Consider the following 18,603-nt stretch of genomic DNA (forward strand, 5'->3'; position numbering starts at 1 on the left):
CCCCCCAAAATCCAATACATATCAATTCCTAAATAATTCCTTAGGGGGCAGCTAAGTGGCGCAGTGGATAGAGCACCAGCTCTGGAGTCAGGAGTACCTGGGTTCAAATCCGGCCTCAGACACTTAACACTTACTAGCTGTGTGACCCTGGGCAAGTCACTTAACCCCAATTGCCTCACTTAAAAAAAAATAACTTTGACAACTGTGTAGATTAAGGATTGGGTTGATCAGAGACTTCAGCCAGGAAAAAAACAAACAAACAATAAAAGAAGCTCACTTCTCCAAGTGAGAGGTACTAAAGGCCTAAAATAGAGTGGAGCACATGTGACTTGAGAGAAGAGCATATATATATATGAGACATTTAATAGAATAAAGAGGCATGGGGTGGAAAAGCTGTTGTGAGACGTTTCATCAGAGAAAGTTTGAAACATCCTTTGTGGAGACTGGGGTAGAGACTCAATAAGGGGAGAGTATTAAGTTTACTTTGTTGGGCTGGAGACCCAGTTGAGCTTAGATAATAGAAATTCATAGTGGATTCAGTCAACTCTGTGGCATGACTTCTTCTAGGCCTATTCAAAGCAAGTGATTAGGAATGCAGAAGTCAGATGGTAGAAGTAGTCTGGCGTTGGAGATAGAAGAGGCCTAAGTGGCAGTTGGGTAAGAAGGCAAGAGATTTGAGAGTAGATGACAGTGTGGAATTGAACTAATAAACTATAAGGTGAAGATTTGGAAGGGAGGAGAGGAAATTCAGATTAGGGGTGATGGCTAGTATTGATGGTAAAAGGATTGGAAGTCATGGAGAGAAGGACAAATTTTTAAAAGGTAAGGATGGAGTCCTAGAAGGTTTTTTCAAATTGAGCGATGTCAGTTTTTGATTGTGGAAACAAAGCAATTGTGGGTGATGGTGAGACCTTGGGTAGGGTCATCTCTTTTTGTACTTGAAGTATAAATGGAGGAATAAATTATGAGAGGAAATTGGAAAAAATGGGATGTTAGAGTATTTAAGAAATCATGCAGGGGGCAGCTAGGTGGCACAGTGGATAAAGCACTGGCCTTGGATTCAGGAGGACCTGAGTTCAAATCCAGCCTCAGACACTTAACTAGCTATGTGACCCTGAGCAAGTCACTTAACCCTCATTGCTCTGAAAAAAACAAAAAACAAAACAAAACAAAAAAGAAATCATGCAACATATATGTTGAAATTTCTTAATATAAGGATAGATTTTGAAGAGTAGAAGAAAACAATTTGCAATGTACCGTGCTCTTAGAGACATGTGGGAGTATATATCTTTTATTGGTGAATGACAGCCATGAAAAGTATTCTGATTCTCGATGGCCTCTCTGATGTTGGGATAGGAGAAAGTATAGATCGTGCTAGAGAAGATGGCCAGGGATGCAGTATTCCATGAGGAAGGCTTTATCTTTGTGAGTGCCAGAAGATGGATAAAGCAAGCAAGAAAGAGTTCAGCAAAGTTTGTTCTTTATGGAATGAGAATTGAAGAGGGCATAATGGGAGAGGCAAGCTGAACTAGAGTGAAAATGGGAAGAGTAGAGGGCAGAAATGAGAGGAATGGTAAGCCTGGGGTGGGAAGGCTTGTGATTTACTTTTAGAGAGCTAATACTTAAATGTCCAAGGCATTGAGAGAGTAATAGGTGGTGGGAATTTACTAGTTATAATAGATAGCAGTGGGTGTGGGAGAAACTGCTGAAGATGATAGATAATTAAAAGCTTAGTATACTTAATCTTGGTGAATCTGCCTCCAATTTTGGCAAAATTTATAAGAGTAATCAAAACGATATTTGGGTTTTCCCTATATATTGTAGCACCCCTATGGAAGAACCTCTATTTTGTTTCTATAATAAAACATGAACTCCTTAGCGTAGCACATAAGTGTGTGACTTTCCACAATTTGGCTCCAACCTACCTTTCTACTGTGATGAAATAATGGGATTTAGCAGATATTCAAAAACCCACCTGGAGATTAATCTATACTGATTGAATCAAGTGCGAGTGATTGACTGCTGATTAAATCTACTTCAAGTTAATTGGATTGGAATCACACCTGGCTATCCCTTAAGAAGGTATTGTTCTCAGAAACTAGACTGTGAACCCAACTTGAGAACACCTTCAAAGCCAATGGATTTGGATGATGCCAACCGATCACCTTGAAGCAGTGTGTAAGGACCACCTCTGTTCCAGATCTATAAAAAGCTTCCACAAACAGCTTGCTGGTGTGTTCCTGATTAAAGCAGGCTGGTGGAGGAGGACTTCAGGAAGAACCCAACCAGGCTGGAACTCTAGGCTAGACTGGAGCTGAAGCTTCTGATTTAAGGCGACCACAATTTAGATTTTAAACATCACACTACCCATATTTCACATTACCATGTTCATGCTCTCCAATAAATCAATCAATCAATCAACATTTGTAAAGTGCCTTCTATATGCCAGGTACTATGTGCTAAGCACTAATGATACAAACAGAGGCAAAAGATGGCTCCTACCCTTAAGGAGCTTGCAATCTAATAGGGAAGAAAACATGCAATCAATGATGTACAAAAATGTACAGGATAAATAGTAAATAACAGAGGGAAGGCATTAGAATTAGAGGGGTTGGGAAAGGCTTCTTATAAAAAATGGGACTTTAGTTGAGATTTAAAGGAAACTCAGGAAGTCAGTAGGCAAGAGTCAAAATTCCAAGCATGAGGGACAGTCAGAGAGAATGCCTGAAGTCAAAGATGGAGTGTCTTATTCATGGAATAGCAAGGAGGCCAGTGCCCCTGTCTCAAAGAATATGTGGCAAGGAATAAAGTGTAAGAAGACTGGAAAGGTAAGAGGGATGAGGTTAAGAAGGGCAAAGAATAGCAAACAGGATATTTTGTATTTGATCTTGGAGATAATATGGAGCCTGTACTTTAGGAAAGTCACTTTAGTGACTGAAAGGGGGATATTAGAGTAGGGAGAGACTTGAGGCAGGCAGACCCCTGCAATAATCCAGGCCGGGGGTGATGAGGGCCTGTGTGGTGACAATGTCGGAGGAGAGAAGGGGGTGTATTCCAGATATATTGCAAAAGCAAAATTGACAGGCCTTGGCAACAGAGTGATTATGAAGGGGTGAGAGGTAGGGAGGAGTTTAGATGAGTTTAGTTTGTGAGCCTAGTTTGTGACTCAGAGGGCAGTGCTGCCCTCAAAATTAATAGGGAGAAGGAAGGGCAGTGCTGCCCTCAGCAGTAATGGAACAGAGAGAAGGTTGTGAGGAAAGATAATGAATTCTGTTTTGGACATATTTAATTTAAGAACATCCAGTTTGAGGTGTCTAAAAAAAAGGACTATGGAGGAGTAAGACTGGAGATAACAGAATTGGGAGCATGATAGGTAGATTTGAGAATCATCAGCAAAGAGATTGTAATTAAATCCATGGGAACTGAACTAAAGAAGTGTAGAAGAAGAAGAAGAGAAGAGGGCCTAGGACAGCATCCTGAGGGACATCTATGATTAGCGGACATGATCAGGAAAAGGATCTAGTAAAGGACACAGTCAACGGATGGTCAGATAGGTAGGAAGAGAACCAGAATATTGTCCCCAAAACCCTAGAGAACAGCGTATTGAGGAGAGAGTGATCAATGATGTCAGTAGCCACAGAGAGGTCAAGGAGAAGGGAGTTAGAAAAAAGATCATTGGATTTGACAACTAAGAGATCATTAGTAACTTTGGAGAGAGCAGTTTTGGTGAAATAGTAAGGCCAGAAACTACATAGATTGGACTATTCATTATTCTGCCAAGATTTTTCCTGTACTATCTTTGCATTTATACATGCTTTCCCGTATTCTTTTTATTTAATATTTTATTCCCTCCCATTACGTGTAAAGACAATTTTTAACATTCTTTTTTTCCCCCCTTCGGTGAAGCAATTGCGGTTAAGTGACTTGCCCAGGGTCACACAGATAGTAAGTATTAAGTGTCTGAGGTCAGATTTGAACTCAGGTCCTCCTGAATCCAGGGCCAGTGCTCTATCCACTGCGCCACCTAGCTGCCCTTTAACATTCTTTTAAAAAAATTTTTAGTTCCAAATTCTCCACCTTCTTCCATTCCTCCTTTGTTAAGAAGGGAAGCAGTTCGATGTAGGCTATATATATGGAGTCATGCAAATCTTATTTCCATAGTGGTCATGTTCTGAAAGAAAACACAGACACCCCCAACCCCCACCCCAAATAAAAAACTGAGCAAAATAAAGAAAAATTTAAAAAATTATTCTTCAGTCTGCATTCAGACACCATCAATCCTTTCTCTGGAGATGGGAAGCATTTTTCATCATAAGTCTTTTGGAATTGTCTTGGATCATTGTATTGCTGAGAATAGCTAAGTCATTCCAATACAATATTGCTGTTAACTGTGTGCTATGTTCTCCTGGTTTCACTTACTTTACTTTGCATCAGTTCATTTGTCTTTCCTGCTTTTTCTGAAAGCATCCTTCTCCTCATTTCTTATAGTACAATAGTATTTCATCATAATCATATACTACAATTTGTTCAGCCATTCCCCATTTGATGAGTAGCTCCTCAGTTTCCACATCTTGCCATTACAAAAATATCCGTTATAGACATTTTTGTATTTTGATCCTTTTCCTTTTTTAAAATACTACTTTGGGATACAGGTGTAGTAGTGCCATTGCTTTGTCTCAAGGGTATACATGGTCTTATAGCCATTTGGGCAAAGTTCCAAATTTCTCTCATGAATGGTTGAATTAGTTGACAATTCCACCAATAGTACATTAGCATCCCAATTTTCCTATGTCCTTTCCAACATTTGTCATTTTCCTTTTCTGTAATATTAGCCAATCTCATAGGAGCGGGGCAGTACCTCACAGTTGTTTTAATTTGTATTTCTCTGATCAATAGTGATTTAAAGCATTTTTCATGTGATTGTAAGTTGCTTTGATTACTTTGTCTAAAAACTGCTTATTCATATCCATTGACCATTTATCAATATATTTTCATAAGTTTGACTCAGTTCTCTATATATTTGAGAAATTAGGCCTTTATCAGATAAACTTGCTATAAATTTTTTCCTAGTTATGATTGCTAACTGTGTATTTCCCACCATTGTATTTTCTCCTTATTTATCCTATTCTCTCTTCTTTCATCCTGCCCATCCTTAAACATGTTTTGCTTCTTCTGACTGCCTCCTCTATCTGCCTTCCCTTCTATCAGTCTCCTCCTCCTTCTCTTATATCCTTTCCCTCGTGTGCATATATACATATTTTTTTCTATACCCAATTGAGTGTTATTCCTCTTTGATCCAAATACTGATAAGAGTAAGGTTCAAGCACTCCCCCTCAACTTCCTTTTCCTTCCACTAAAAACCCTTTTCACACCTCTTTTCTGTGAGATAATTTACCCTATTCTACCTCTCCCTTTCCCTTTTTCCCAATTCATTGCTCTTGCTCACCCCTTAATTTTATTTTTTTAGATATCATCACATTATAATCACCTCACACCTGTTCCCTCTGTCTATGTATATTCCTTCTTACTACCTAATAATGATTAAGTTCTTAGGAGTTACAAGTATCATCCTCCCATGTAGGAATATAAACAGTTTAACTTTATTGAATCCCTTATGATTTCTCCTTCCTGTTTATCTTTTTATGCTTCTCTTGAATATTGTATTTGAAAGGCACATTTTCTATTCAGCTATGGTCTTTTTATCAAGAATTGTTGAAAGTTCTCAATCTCACTGAATGTCCATTTCTCCGAGCTCCCCCCCCCCCCCGCCCCCAAAGGATTATACTCCATTTTTCTGGGTAGGTGATTCTTGGTTATAATCCTGGTTCCTTTGCCCTTCAGAATATCATATTCCAAGCCAGTTCTTTAGTGTAGAAGCTGCTAAGTATTGTGTAATCTTGTTGCAGCTCCACGATATTTGAGTTTGGGGTTTGGGGTTTTTTTAGTTTTTTGGGGGGGGATTTTTTTACTAGCTTTCAATATTTTCTCCTTGACATAGGAGGTCTGGAATTTGGCTATAATTATTCCTTGGATTTTTCATTTTGGGATCTTTTTCAGGGGGTGATCAAGTAGATTATTTCAATTTCTATTTTACCTTCTGGTTCTAGCATATCACGGCAGTTTTCCATGACAAATCTCTCTCTCTCTCTCTTTTTTTTTTTTGATCATGGCTTTCAGATAAATAATCCAATAATTCTCAAATTTATCTCTCCTTAATCTGTTTTCAAGATCAGTTGTTTTCCCAATGAGATATTTCATATTTTCTTCTTTTTTTGTATTCTTTTGATTTTGTTTCATTGTTTCTTAGTGTCTCATGGATTCATTAACTTCCACTTGCCCAATTCTAATATTGAAGAAATTCTTTTCTTCAAACCTTTTTACCTCCTTTTCCATTTGGCCAATTTAAATTTTTGATGCGTTCTTTTCTTCAGTGTATTTTTGTGCCTTGTTTACCATTTGGCCTATTTTAAATACTTTTTGAGCTCTCCCAAGAATTCTTTTTGGGTCTGAGACCAATTTACATTGGGGTGGGGGGGTTTGGATATAGTAATTTTGACTTTGTTGACTTCTTCTGACTTTATGCTTTCATCTTTCCTGTCACTATGGTAACTTGATTTTGTTGTTTGTTTGCTCATTTTATAGCCTATTTCTTGACTTTTGACTTAATTTTAAAGTTGGGTTCAGCTTCTGGGCTGTGGGAGTACTGTCCCAAACTTTAGGGTTTTTTTTGTGCAGCTGTTTTTAGAGTTAGTCTGGGTGGGGGTTCTGTAAGTTTTCAGTTCTTCCAAGGTGGTATAATTTAATGAAAGGTATGTTTGCTGTTCTCTTGGCATATGTTTTAGTCTGTGAGTGGCCACAAGCACTCTTTTTTGCTCCAAAACTGTGACCTGGGTCTCTGCTTCCGGGCAGCCACAAGTTCTGGGTGGTATTGCTCCTCCTCAGTCTGTGACTTTGACCCAGGATTGCGACCTGGGTCCACGTATGGGCAATGCACCCAATGCCAGCAAAGAGACTCCTCTAATCTCCTTCTGACCAATTGTCCACCCCCCTCACCATCTGTGGCCTGAGAGCTCCAGAAGCCACTGCTATCAATTCATTGGCCTCCAATACCTGCTACTAGTTTTCCATAACAATTGCCTTTGCTAAACTATGCTCCGTTCTCACCCCAGTGTGACAGACCTTTCCTGTCTGTCTGTGTCTATCTATCCATCCATCCATCCATCCATCCATCCATCCAGCTACCCACCCATCTATCCCCTGCTGACATTTTAAGTTGTCTTGGGTTGGAAAATCACTTCACCTCATCCTTTTGTGTCTTCTGCTGCTGCAAAATTCATTCTGAGGCATCATTTAAAATTGTTTGGAAGGGAATTTTGGAGAACTCAGGCAAGTCACTGCCTTTTCTCTGTCATCTAGGTTCCTCCTTTTCTTCTCCCCTGCCTATCCCCATTCTTGAAGTGCACTCTGTATCGTTAAATATCTTTTTCTTATTTCAAGGTCCAGCTTGGGTGATACCTCCTTCATACAGTGTTTTAAGATTTCTCCAGCCATTTCTCAGCCCACCAACCTCACATATTACCAGAATAGTTTGTCTGGACATGTCTTTTGGCTTAGTTATTTTCTTTCTTTTTAAAATAGTATTTTTTTTCCAATAACATGTAAAGATAGTTTTCAAAATTCATTTTTATAAGATTTTTGAGTTCCAAAATTTTCTCCCTCCCTTCCCTCCCCCCGCCTGAAGCCAGTAAGCAATTTGATATAGGTTATACATTACAATCATGTTAAACATATTTCCACATTAGTCATGTTGTGAGAGAAAAATCAGAACAAAAGAAAAAAAACACAAGAAGAAACAACAACAAAAATGAAAATAGTATGCTTTAATCTCCATTCAGACTCCATAGTTCTTTTTCTGTATGTGGAGAACATTTTCTGTCTTGAGTCTTTTGGCACTATCTTTTGGCACTTTTGGAACTATCTTGTATCACTGTATTACTGAGGAGAGCTAAGTCTATCATAGTGTTGTTGATACTGTGTACAATGTTCTCTTGGTTCTGCTCATTTCACTCAGTATCAATTCATGAAAGTCTTTCCAGGTTTTTCTGAAATCTGCCTGCTCCTCATTTCTTATAGCACAATAGTATTCCATTACATTCATATACCACAACTTGTTTAGCCATTCTCCAATTGATGAGCATCCCCTTGATTTCCAATTCTTTGTCATGGCCTACTTATTTTCAAGCTTATTTCCCACTTATTTTTGTGCAGGCCATATTCTTCCCATTAAATCATAGGCCTGTTTTTTCATCTTTTTATCCTGTCTTCAGCATAGTGCCTTGCACAGAATAGGTACTTCATAAGTGCTTGTTCAGTTTAATTCAGCCAATTTCCTTAATATATTTGCAGAGTAAAAAACAGTTTTATTTGTAAATACAATTTGTTTTACATTTCTTTTTTTTTCTTTTGTCTTTGTTTCATTAGAAAGTAGGCCACAAACAAGTTTGTTTTGAAACACCACTCTGGTCAGGCTTATACTTGGCATGTCTCTCCACTCCCCCTAAGCTTAAAACTGGCCATCAGACCTCCACCCTTTCCCTTGTTATCTCTGTTCAATGACTCTTTCCTGGGAAACATGATCTGGGGCACAGCAGGTTCTCTGCACAAATGGAAGAGAATACAGTCAAGTCAGCAAGCCTTCCATTTCCTTATCCCATCTTTAATTTTTTGTTACCTCCTTAGCTTCAGTGATGGTATCTGAGGGACCTTTTGTTACAAGTTAAAACATTCTGTGAAGCTCACTTTTCAGTGTTTCTCCCTGCTGTTCTAATTACCCTTTTAACTTGCCTTTCCTTTATATCCTACTGGCTAGTTATCAGCCATTTTCTCCAAATTGGCACTGTAATTGATTCGTCTTCCTTAGAGATAGGGTGACCCGCCTAGCATTCATAGGAGATTTCGTATTTGCTGCTAGGTTTACTGTAAAACCTGAGATGCAGGACTGGACCTGTTGTGGTAGTGGGGACATGTGTACTCACCTGAAAGCCATTTGTTTAGCAACATATTTAGCTGCTGATCTCCCTGAGTTTGGCTGACCTACTTTTAAGATGGGGGCAGATGATGCCATTAAGGGTAGTGAAGTTTGAGGGGTTGGCTGGGGATGATGTGTAGTTTCTTCATTTCTAGGTTCTTAAATTTTTTTTTAGTGTGGGTGAAGAACATTCATAGGCTAGGTACAGGTAAGTACAAATTATGTGTAGTTCATCCTGAAAAAAGTTGTCCCATGAAAACTTAATTTACTTCAGTTCTGATTCATCCTGTTTAATCCTTCCTGACAGTGTTTAATTTTTATAATGCAATCAGAATCTCATCACAACAAAATCTGAGCAACTGTGCATTCTTTTGTTTTATCAGAATTTGAGTTGGAAATAAATGGGCAATTAGCTGGGCTTTTGAAATGTTGATTATATGGAGATGTTTATTATAATTTTCCTCTTTTCCTGGGTATTTTACTTAAATGCAAAAGGCCATAGGAGTAAACCAAGTGATAGCTTTCTTTGCCTTGACTATTCAAGGGTTACCTGGAGTACCCTCTGGAACATTCTGAACAGGTAGAACACTTAAGGAAATGATTATCATCTACCTTGGCATAGTGGGTTCATCCTGTCCCTTTTTGTGTTCTTGTTCTTAACCCAGATTATACTTTTTTTTCTCTGCATAGATCAGTCCAAACAGTTTGTGGTTGAGTCCTTGTATATCATCAGCTGTTATGGTACTCTAGTGGAGCATGTGATGGAACCTCGGCCACTCAGCACAGCCCTCAAGATCAGTGATGACACTCCCCTGGAAATGGTGACATCTCCCCGTGCCAGCTGGACTCTAGTGAGGTAGTGCCTCCTGTCTTTCTCCATAACACTTTAGCATTCTTCTTCTGTGAAGTTTTTGTTGCCCTCCACATGTAAAAGCTTATTGCTGTCCTTTTCTCCAGTCTCATGTTTACTGAAAATTTATAGTGGCACAAAGCCAGCCTTTAAGTGAACTGCAAACCAGTAGAAGAAGACTGGAAGCTATCCTTTATAGAGATTCCTGAAGAATGTGAATTAGGAACAGTCTTAGCCATTGTAGTCCTATTTGGTAAAGAGTGTGTCCCATTTGGGATCAGGATAGCTTCCCATAAGGGATGACATCTTAGAAATGGCTGAGTTGATCTTTGTCTAAGAGAGACAGAGAAATTGCATGGAGGGAAGGAAACAAAACTGGGTATGGAAACCATGTCTAAGCTTTTGACATTTTAAAATATTATGTTATTGATCTTGGTAGGCTCTGACATTCTTTACTGCTACTCATTTCTGGATTGGACTGATCAATACTGGATTTATCCAGCTATTTAGGAGTGGCCAATTCCAATTAAGGATATTCCACCATCCCCCAAATGAATGTATCATTTTGGAACTAAAGATGCTAATTGGATTGAGAAACAAGTCACAAATTTACACAACTGTTTCTTACCATGGTTTTTATTTTTCAATGAGTTGATTTTCTTTTTTAAATGTAAAGAATTCCCAACAAGTTACCAACTTGGGCGTTAAAATTTAAAAAGAAGTCTCCTCAAACAAAAAACATACCCCTGCATGCCTGTCTTCATATGCCAAAGAACAAGTTCCAACTCTCTATTGGAATAGAATGAAATCAGATGTTGAAGGAGTGGCTCCCTCCATTGTATAGCTGCCTCCTATTCTCTAAATCCCATGGGCCACTTCTTGTAGGTTCTACTGACGTTTAGCTAATGTTGGCTTGATGCAATTTGCGTGCTTCTGTACGTGCGTGTTTGTGTGTGTGTGACCCTCTCTTTTCTGCTCTTTTTTAGACCTAGAGCTTTGTGTTTCAGCATATTGAAGAAATTTCATTTCTTGATTCCAAACCTTTTGTGAACTTCTACCAGCTATTGTACTCAGTGACAGCAGCGGTGATTTACATCACCCTTATTAAGCTCAAAGATTAATATTCTTGTATTATTCCCCTAGAACCCCTCAGTGGAATGAACTGCAGCCACCCTTTAATGCCAACCACCCTCTGCTCCTCGCTGCAGATGCCGTGCAGCACTCTCAGTGCCTGCTCGCTGGCTGTAAGTAGCTTGAGTGCTTTGCACTCTTTTTATTGTTTTCAAATCAAATGTTAGGATGCTGGCTCTTTAAAGATGTGCCTATTAGCACTGACCCACAGGCCTAGAGGAGCTCAGCCTACTGGCATGCAAGATATTGTATAAAAATATAATCTGTGACCCAGTGCACTATTTCAGAGGGAGGCAACACTGATATTTTTCTGGTAAGTGTGTGCAAGGTAAGATTGGGGAATATATTGCAAGGTTTAATAAAATACTATGAGATGATAGGAAAAAAATTCTCTGCCTAGGCACCTTTGAAGAATTTTAGCACTTTTTTTTTCTTTCTCATCATTAAGCCAAAAGGCTTAATAAATAATAATTTAATAAATAAAGGGTGATAGAGTTTACCAAAAGGTAGTGATCTGATCCATGTCTGAATGTCATATTTGTTGATTCTGGAAACTTTTGATAGGTACTACAGTAGCCTACTTTTACTAATGTAGTTAAAACCGTGAAAGAAGCCTTGCTTCTCCTACTAAACATTTTAGCCAAAATAACTTTTTTAAAGTGCTAAAATTCATCACAAACTGGACTGTGGCTTAAAAAAGAAGAAAAGGTAGAAATTTACATTGAGACAGTTATTTAGTAATTATTCACAGGAGGCATGAGAAGGCTGTTTAATTTTGTTAAATTTAGTTCGTGGTTATAGAATTTAAAAGATCTTATAATTACAATTCAGTTTTATAAAATGGACTAGGATTCTAATTTCACTAGGTAGCTTGACACACTATATGTTTTTAGGAAATATCTTGAAATTAACATTGACATCTTTTTGGTAAGGTTTTACTGTATTTGGCCTGTACTGCCTGCTTGTAACGTAAACCATGATTTAAAATGTTTCCATAACCAATCTATTTTAGGGTTAAAATGTGGTATGTGTTAAATAGCAAGAGCACATTGGGAACTACGAATAATTTGCAGTTTTTGAAGTTATGTCAAGAAATTTTACAATGTACTGATCAGCCAGTAGCCTAACAAATCTGCTACAGAACCCACCAAGACATCAAGTACATAGATCCTCATATGCATTTGTGATGCAGTCAAAATAGTTGTTCTTTCCAGATATGCAGATCGCAACTCATCAATAGCTATCCATCCTGATTTGGGCCAATAAAGTTCCTTATTCATATTACCTACATTCAATTATGAGAGCCTGCTATACCAGACTGAAGTCCTATTGCTGACATGATGAAGAGTGCCCCTGGTTTTATTGTCTACTTCTCATGATTAGGCCTGCGGATTGTTATTGAAATGCTGTCTTTTGGAAAGTGGGGCGCACAAGATTTTTTTCAATTGACTAGTCATCAGAACTTGTTTTGTTAGTTCTATAGTTTCCTCCTTGTTTTCTGCCTCAGAAGTGTTGATCCTTAAAATAAGAAATCCTCAAGAAATAATAATAATAATCTTGTCTTTTCCTCAGCATTTCAGGTGTACCATTCATTCAGCATTTATTAAGTATCTTTAAGTTTAATTTATTAGGGTAGTTAGACACTAAATATACTGGAGTGCTTGTGTTGTTTGACATCTTTTATTCAAGAATTATGTTTGGAAATTTAAAGGGACAAAGTGGAATTTAATAAGTCTCCTCTGATTCCTTTTGAAGTTTATGTTAATTTTATTAATTTATAGGTGGAATAACTAAGGTGAAGGGAATGAAATTTTTCCTGCAAGATTATTTAAATAATCCATGGTAAACTGTGATTTAAACTAAGAATAATTTTGTAAGAATCATGAATGGCATTTTGTTTTTTTAACTGTTTTCTCTCACAACCTAGCTGATGTGGGAATGTTTTCCATGACTACTCATGTATAACATTGAATTGCTTGAGTTCTTGGGGGGTGGGGAGTGGGAAGGGAGGGAGGAATAGAAGTTGGAACACAAAGTTTTAAAAAATTGATGTAAAAATTTGTTTTTACATATATTTTAGAAAATAAAATTCTAAACAAGAATCATGAATGGCACTTGCAAGAAGACCCCATGGTTACAAAACATAATTACTTCCAATTTAAAAAAATTATCTGCATATGAAAAGATAAAACTTATGGAAAAGCAGTCTGATTGACATCACTGAAAATGCTAATATATTATATGACTAAAGCAAATAAATATGCACAACATGATCATCTGTGTGAGAGCAATACAAGCCTGACATACAATTCCTAAAAGTAGCCTGGGCATCAGGGGAAGGGCCTTTACCTGTCCATCTGGTACACCCCCTCTGAGACTCAGTGTTTAAGAGGTCATGGGTCAGCATCTCTTACTATCAGATTCCCTTCTAGAGACTATACAGAAGTCTTATTAAAACACAAGTGTTCTCTTGTTCCTGGCACCTGGAAACTTTTCACTCCTGCTTAACCACAGCATTCCCCCTCTTGATTTTTTCCATTGTTATTTTTCTTCTAATTCCAAAGACAGTTTTAAAAATATTCCCCTCTGTCTCCCATTAATTCAGTCTATCAAGATGCTGTTTAGAAGCTTCAGTTTTACTTAAATCTCTGGGTCAGATGAAGTAGATGGTAATTATGGCAGGAAAAAAAAATGGAAAAAGATGGAGAAGTAAATACAGAGAAAACACTTTGTTCTAGCAAGGATGGAATAGGAGAATAGGATTTACATCTAGGTATTCCATGATCTGGTAATCATAATATTATATTGGATGATAAAGAAAATGTGTGATATGTGTCTGAAAAAAAACCAAAAAAAACCAAACCAAGCCTGAACAAGAAAAAAATGAAAGGCTTGACTCCCACATCTTCTGAGCTCCAAGCCTTGCTCTCTATCCATTACCCATACTGCCTCCTATAACACTGCCAAGAACTAGAGCTTCCAAGTTTCACCTATTTTAGCCATTGTCTTTATTCTTACCAATTATAATCTAATTAAATTACTTACATTGAAGATCACACAAAGAATACCACTTGAACAAAGGTCACTATAGCAGTGTAGAATGTTTGGGCCATATGTTGACTTTCTTATAAAGTAGTGACTTTGAGCCCCATCTCAGGTAATCCTTGGCAAAAAGTTTTCCTTTGGCAAAGAGCACAAGTTTCTGTGATATAAAACAGTGGTGTGGGGCAGCTAGGTGGCTCAGTGGATAAAGCACCAGCACTGGATTAAGGAGGACCTGAGTTCAAATCTGGCCTCTTGACATTACTAGCTGTGTGACCCTGGGCAAGTCACTTAACCCTCATTGCCCTGCAAAGAAAGATATAAAACAGTGGCAACAGATGCTCAGCAGAACTTTAGGTCCCTGGTCTTTGTAGGATCTATGGACTCAGTGGTATTCTTCATGCCACAAGGGGTATGGCCTTGACATGGTCTTAGAAGCATTGCCTGGGAGTCAAGTGACTGGGATTTAAAGAGAGTAGACACTGGGAGAGTCAGCCCCTGATGAAGTCAGTATCCACAGAAGCAACTCTTATGAAACTTCTTATGAAGGCCTTACCCTTTCTTCAAGGGTATGCATCCCCTTCATTGTTCCTGTTTACTGATCAAACAGACTGGGGTTTTGTTTTTTTCCTTCAGAAATTTCACAGATAGAAGGATGAGTGAACAAAATGTCATTTGAAAATTATATCCTCAGCTGAATCTCCTTAGCACTAGAGGAATCAGCATTTCCCATCTATGCATTTATGGAATTACTGTTCAAAACTTATTACCCAAGGGCAGTTTGGTGGCACAGTGTATAAAAGCACCAGCCCTGGATTCAGGAGGACCTGAGTTCAAATCTGGCATCCTTGATATATACTAGCTGTGTGACTCTGGGCAAATTACTTAACCCTCATTGCCCCACAAAAACAAACAAAACTTATTACCGAAATTATTGCTTTTAAAAAATGATTGTCACTATAGAAATGACTGTAGACCATTATAGAAAATTTATTTTTTTCCAATGTAAAAGAACAAAATTCTTGGTGTAAATGTTATCTTGCTTCACTAGAGGGTTCACAAAAAAGTTATCTACTTCATGCTTCCAGGGCAAAAATTGGTCAGGAAATTTTTTCAATGTATTTAGATCCATTACTAATGATGTCTAACTCCTTTCTATCAGGAAGGGAAGGAAGAACAGACAAATGTCTATACATTACCCAGATATCCTGATGCCTGTGGGAAACATTTAAGACAGTCAAAGAGAAATTAGAGGGCAAAATGAGGAAAATAAGGCATTGGACTTTCTGCAACTTCAACTCCTTCCCTTTTGAACAAAACAATAAGCCAGATTTCAGTGATCCCTCAGCTTCTTGTTATGAATATCTTCAGCTTATAAAGCGAATACTGTTTTATAGGGGTTTTGTTTTGTTTTAACAGTTCTTAATGTGTTGTGTTTGGTGTATTCAATTTATATTAATAATTACTTTTTTTTTTCTATATCCTCTGCCACCACCGTACTCCAGGACTTTGTTCTTTTTTGCCTGGGGGTTTTTTTGTCTCTTCTGCCTCTTTCCTTCAACCCATCCTTTACACTGCTACTAATTTATTCTTCCCAAGGCATAAATGTAATCACATCACTTGATTCTTCAGCAGTCTCCCACCAGTCTATTGAAGAAATTTCCAACTCCTATAGAATCACAAAATCTGAGATATGTAAGGGACTTCCAAAACTTTCTAATATAACTCATACTTATTAATGGGATTTTTTTCTACAGTGTCTCCAAAAAATGGTCATATAGCCTTTGCTTGAGGACTTTCAGAAAGAGCAAACTCATTAACACCTGAAGGTAGAGAGAGCATTCTACTATCAGTTAATTCGTAGAAGTTTTGCCTTGTGCCAAGTCTAAATCTTCCTTTCTACAGCTCCCACCAACTGCTTCTAATTCAACTGACTGGGACGAAGTAGGAAAACAAGGCTAATCTTTCTTTATATGAAGGCTTTTAAGATACTTGAAGATAGCTCTAATGCAACACCATTCTGCCACCCCCACCCCGACTCAGGTTTTCATTTTTCCAGGCTAAACTGCCCTAGCCATTCCAGCTGATATCCTCGATTCCTTTCACCATCCTGGTTACCCCATCCTAGATACACTCCAGATGTGGTATGATTTGGGCAGAAAGTGGTGGGACTCCCTTGATCTGGAAATGCATTGCAGTCTAGAATAATGTAATTCACTGCCATTTATAATGATAATTAATTAATTATTTAGTTAATGAATTAATCAAGACCACAAATCTTTTTCACACATTTGTTCACATTCATTCTAAAAGCACAAGAACTGTTGTCTAGTCAAATCCATGCCTCCCATCTCCCCATAGGTCTTCCACCACCAACACTATACTGTTGAAGTTGCTTTTTTGAAACCTAAGTATAGAACTTTTCATTTATTCTGTTTGTTTCCTCTTATTCATTTTGTACCCAGTATTTTAGCCTGTCAAAATACTTTTGGATCCCAACACCATTATCCAATCCCTTCTGTTTTTGTGTCATCTGCAAAGTTGGCAAGAATGCCTCTTATGTCTTCATCCACATTATTAATAAAAGTGATGATCAATTCAAAGTCAAAGAGGGGTCCTTGGGGTATTCTACTAGTTACCTACTTCCATGCTAATATTAATATTTATGACTGGTCTTTCAAACAATTCCAGATCTATATAGCATGGGAGATTTTCTTAGAAGCTTTGCTACAATCTAAATATACTCTATCCATAGCATTTCCTTAATTTATGAGTCTACCTTGGAAAGAAAAAATGCCTATTTTCCAGACCAAAAAAACCCCCTACTTTACTGTTCTATCCATGCATCCCACAAATTCCAGCCTCTGTGCCAAAATTTTTTATTCCCTCATCTCAAAATGCCATCTTCCCTACTTCTCCTATTTCTGCTTGCTTCACTTCACTCTAGTTCAAATACGAATTCTTCTCCAAAGCCTTCTCTGTTTCCCCTCAGCTGCAAATGATCTCTCCCTTCCAGAAAGTTTTATATAATTTTGTGGGAAAGGCAACATGGTGCTGACTGGGGGTGGGTGTATGGGGGGGGGGGTCGACTGGACTTAAATCAGAAAGTTAAAAGAAATCAGGGTTTCTGTATTGTTTCTGACCCTTACAAGTTGTGTGACGTGGTAACCTTTTTGAACCCAGCTTGTAAAATGGGGATAAGAATGCCAACACCATCTACTTCAAAGGGTAAATGTCAGGAAGACCCTTGAAGACCCTTTGTAAATCTGAAAGCACCTTAGACATGTGAATTATTATGACTTTTTCTATTTCTGCTAAACATGTGTGACCTTGGGCAAATCATTTCATGTCTCTGTGCTGCAGTACTCAGACTAGACAGTGAGTTAGACAAAATGATCTTTATGTTCCCTTTTTCATTTGTTTTCTTCGTATCCCCAATACTTCACAAAATGATTTTTGGTTGATTTTCTCCTGCCTGATCTTTTATTATAGTTCTAATGTAAATTGTAAGTATCTTCAAGACAGGTTACCTTGTGGCCCATATAGTCATCGTTATATCTCAGTACCTAGCACAACTCTAATTATAATATTTGCTTTTGGGTTGAGCGTGTGGAGCTACAATTTCATTGGTTTAAAGAACATCTCATGAGGAAACTCCCTTTACCAATGCAGGTTGGTACTTAGAGTCTTAGAGAGTTACCCAAAGCATTTAGTATCTGGCTGACTTGCCCATGATCACAAGCCAGTATGTGTCAGAGATGGACCTTGAAGCTTTGTCTTTCTACCTTCAAGACTAGCTCGTTATCTTCTGTGTCATGGGTGCTTCAGTATAGCTTAATAAATGTTAGTTAAGTAGATATTGAATAATTAAGAGAAAAAACCCATGAATATTATCTCCTTTTATTAAAATTTTCTTTCTCCGGGCAGCTAGGTGGTGCAGTGGATAAAGCACCGACCCTGGATTCAGGAGTACCTGAGTTCAAATCCCGCCTCAGACACTTGACACTTACTAGCTGTGTGACCCTGGGCAAGTCACTTAACCCTCATTGCCTTGCAAAAAAAAAAAATTTCTTTCTCCCATACAGGGAGCCTTATAAAGAAAAAAAAGGGAGGAAAAGAAAAACAGATCAGCAAAATGAACTACTTCATAAAAATGCCTAACATTTTGGGAAGTATTCCATTCCTATAGTTCCCCATATCTACTTTCAAAAAGAGAAAGTAACAAACAAAAAACCAATAGGGCTTTCTTTCTGCTATTTGAAGATAGTCACTGTACCATTGCAGATAAGAGGGTAGGGCTGTTTTACATGTGCTCTTTCAATAATCTCTCTTGAGTCATCTCTTTTGCAAAGAAGACCTAAAAAGATGGAGGGGAAGAGAAACTGACTTCTTTCTCAATCTTGGGTTAATTCTGCAAATACAAATAACAGAAAGAAATGAATGCTAGCATATTCTGATACCCCTTTGGTGAATACCTTGAACTCACCTCTTAATTGATCAGGGCTTTGGGGCAGGGGCACAGGTAGGTGGCTCAGTGGATAAAGCACCGGCT

General features: G+C 38.0%; 1 protein-coding gene across 1 annotated transcript in view; it reads left to right on the forward strand.

Annotated features, from left to right (window-relative positions):
* BCAS3 (BCAS3 microtubule associated cell migration factor) overlaps positions 1-18,603 on the forward strand; it is a 789,343-nt gene that overhangs the window by 378,691 nt on the left and 392,049 nt on the right. The window contains exons 20-21 of the mRNA XM_044003231.1: positions 9,719-9,884; positions 11,022-11,122. Of these exons, the coding sequence (XP_043859166.1) occupies positions 9,719-9,884; positions 11,022-11,122 (267 nt within the window). The remainder of the gene's footprint in view (positions 1-9,718; positions 9,885-11,021; positions 11,123-18,603) is intronic.

Source organism: Dromiciops gliroides, chromosome 4, assembly GCF_019393635.1.
Source record: "Dromiciops gliroides isolate mDroGli1 chromosome 4, mDroGli1.pri, whole genome shotgun sequence".
In the NCBI taxonomy this organism is placed as follows: Eukaryota; Metazoa; Chordata; class Mammalia; order Microbiotheria; family Microbiotheriidae; genus Dromiciops; species Dromiciops gliroides.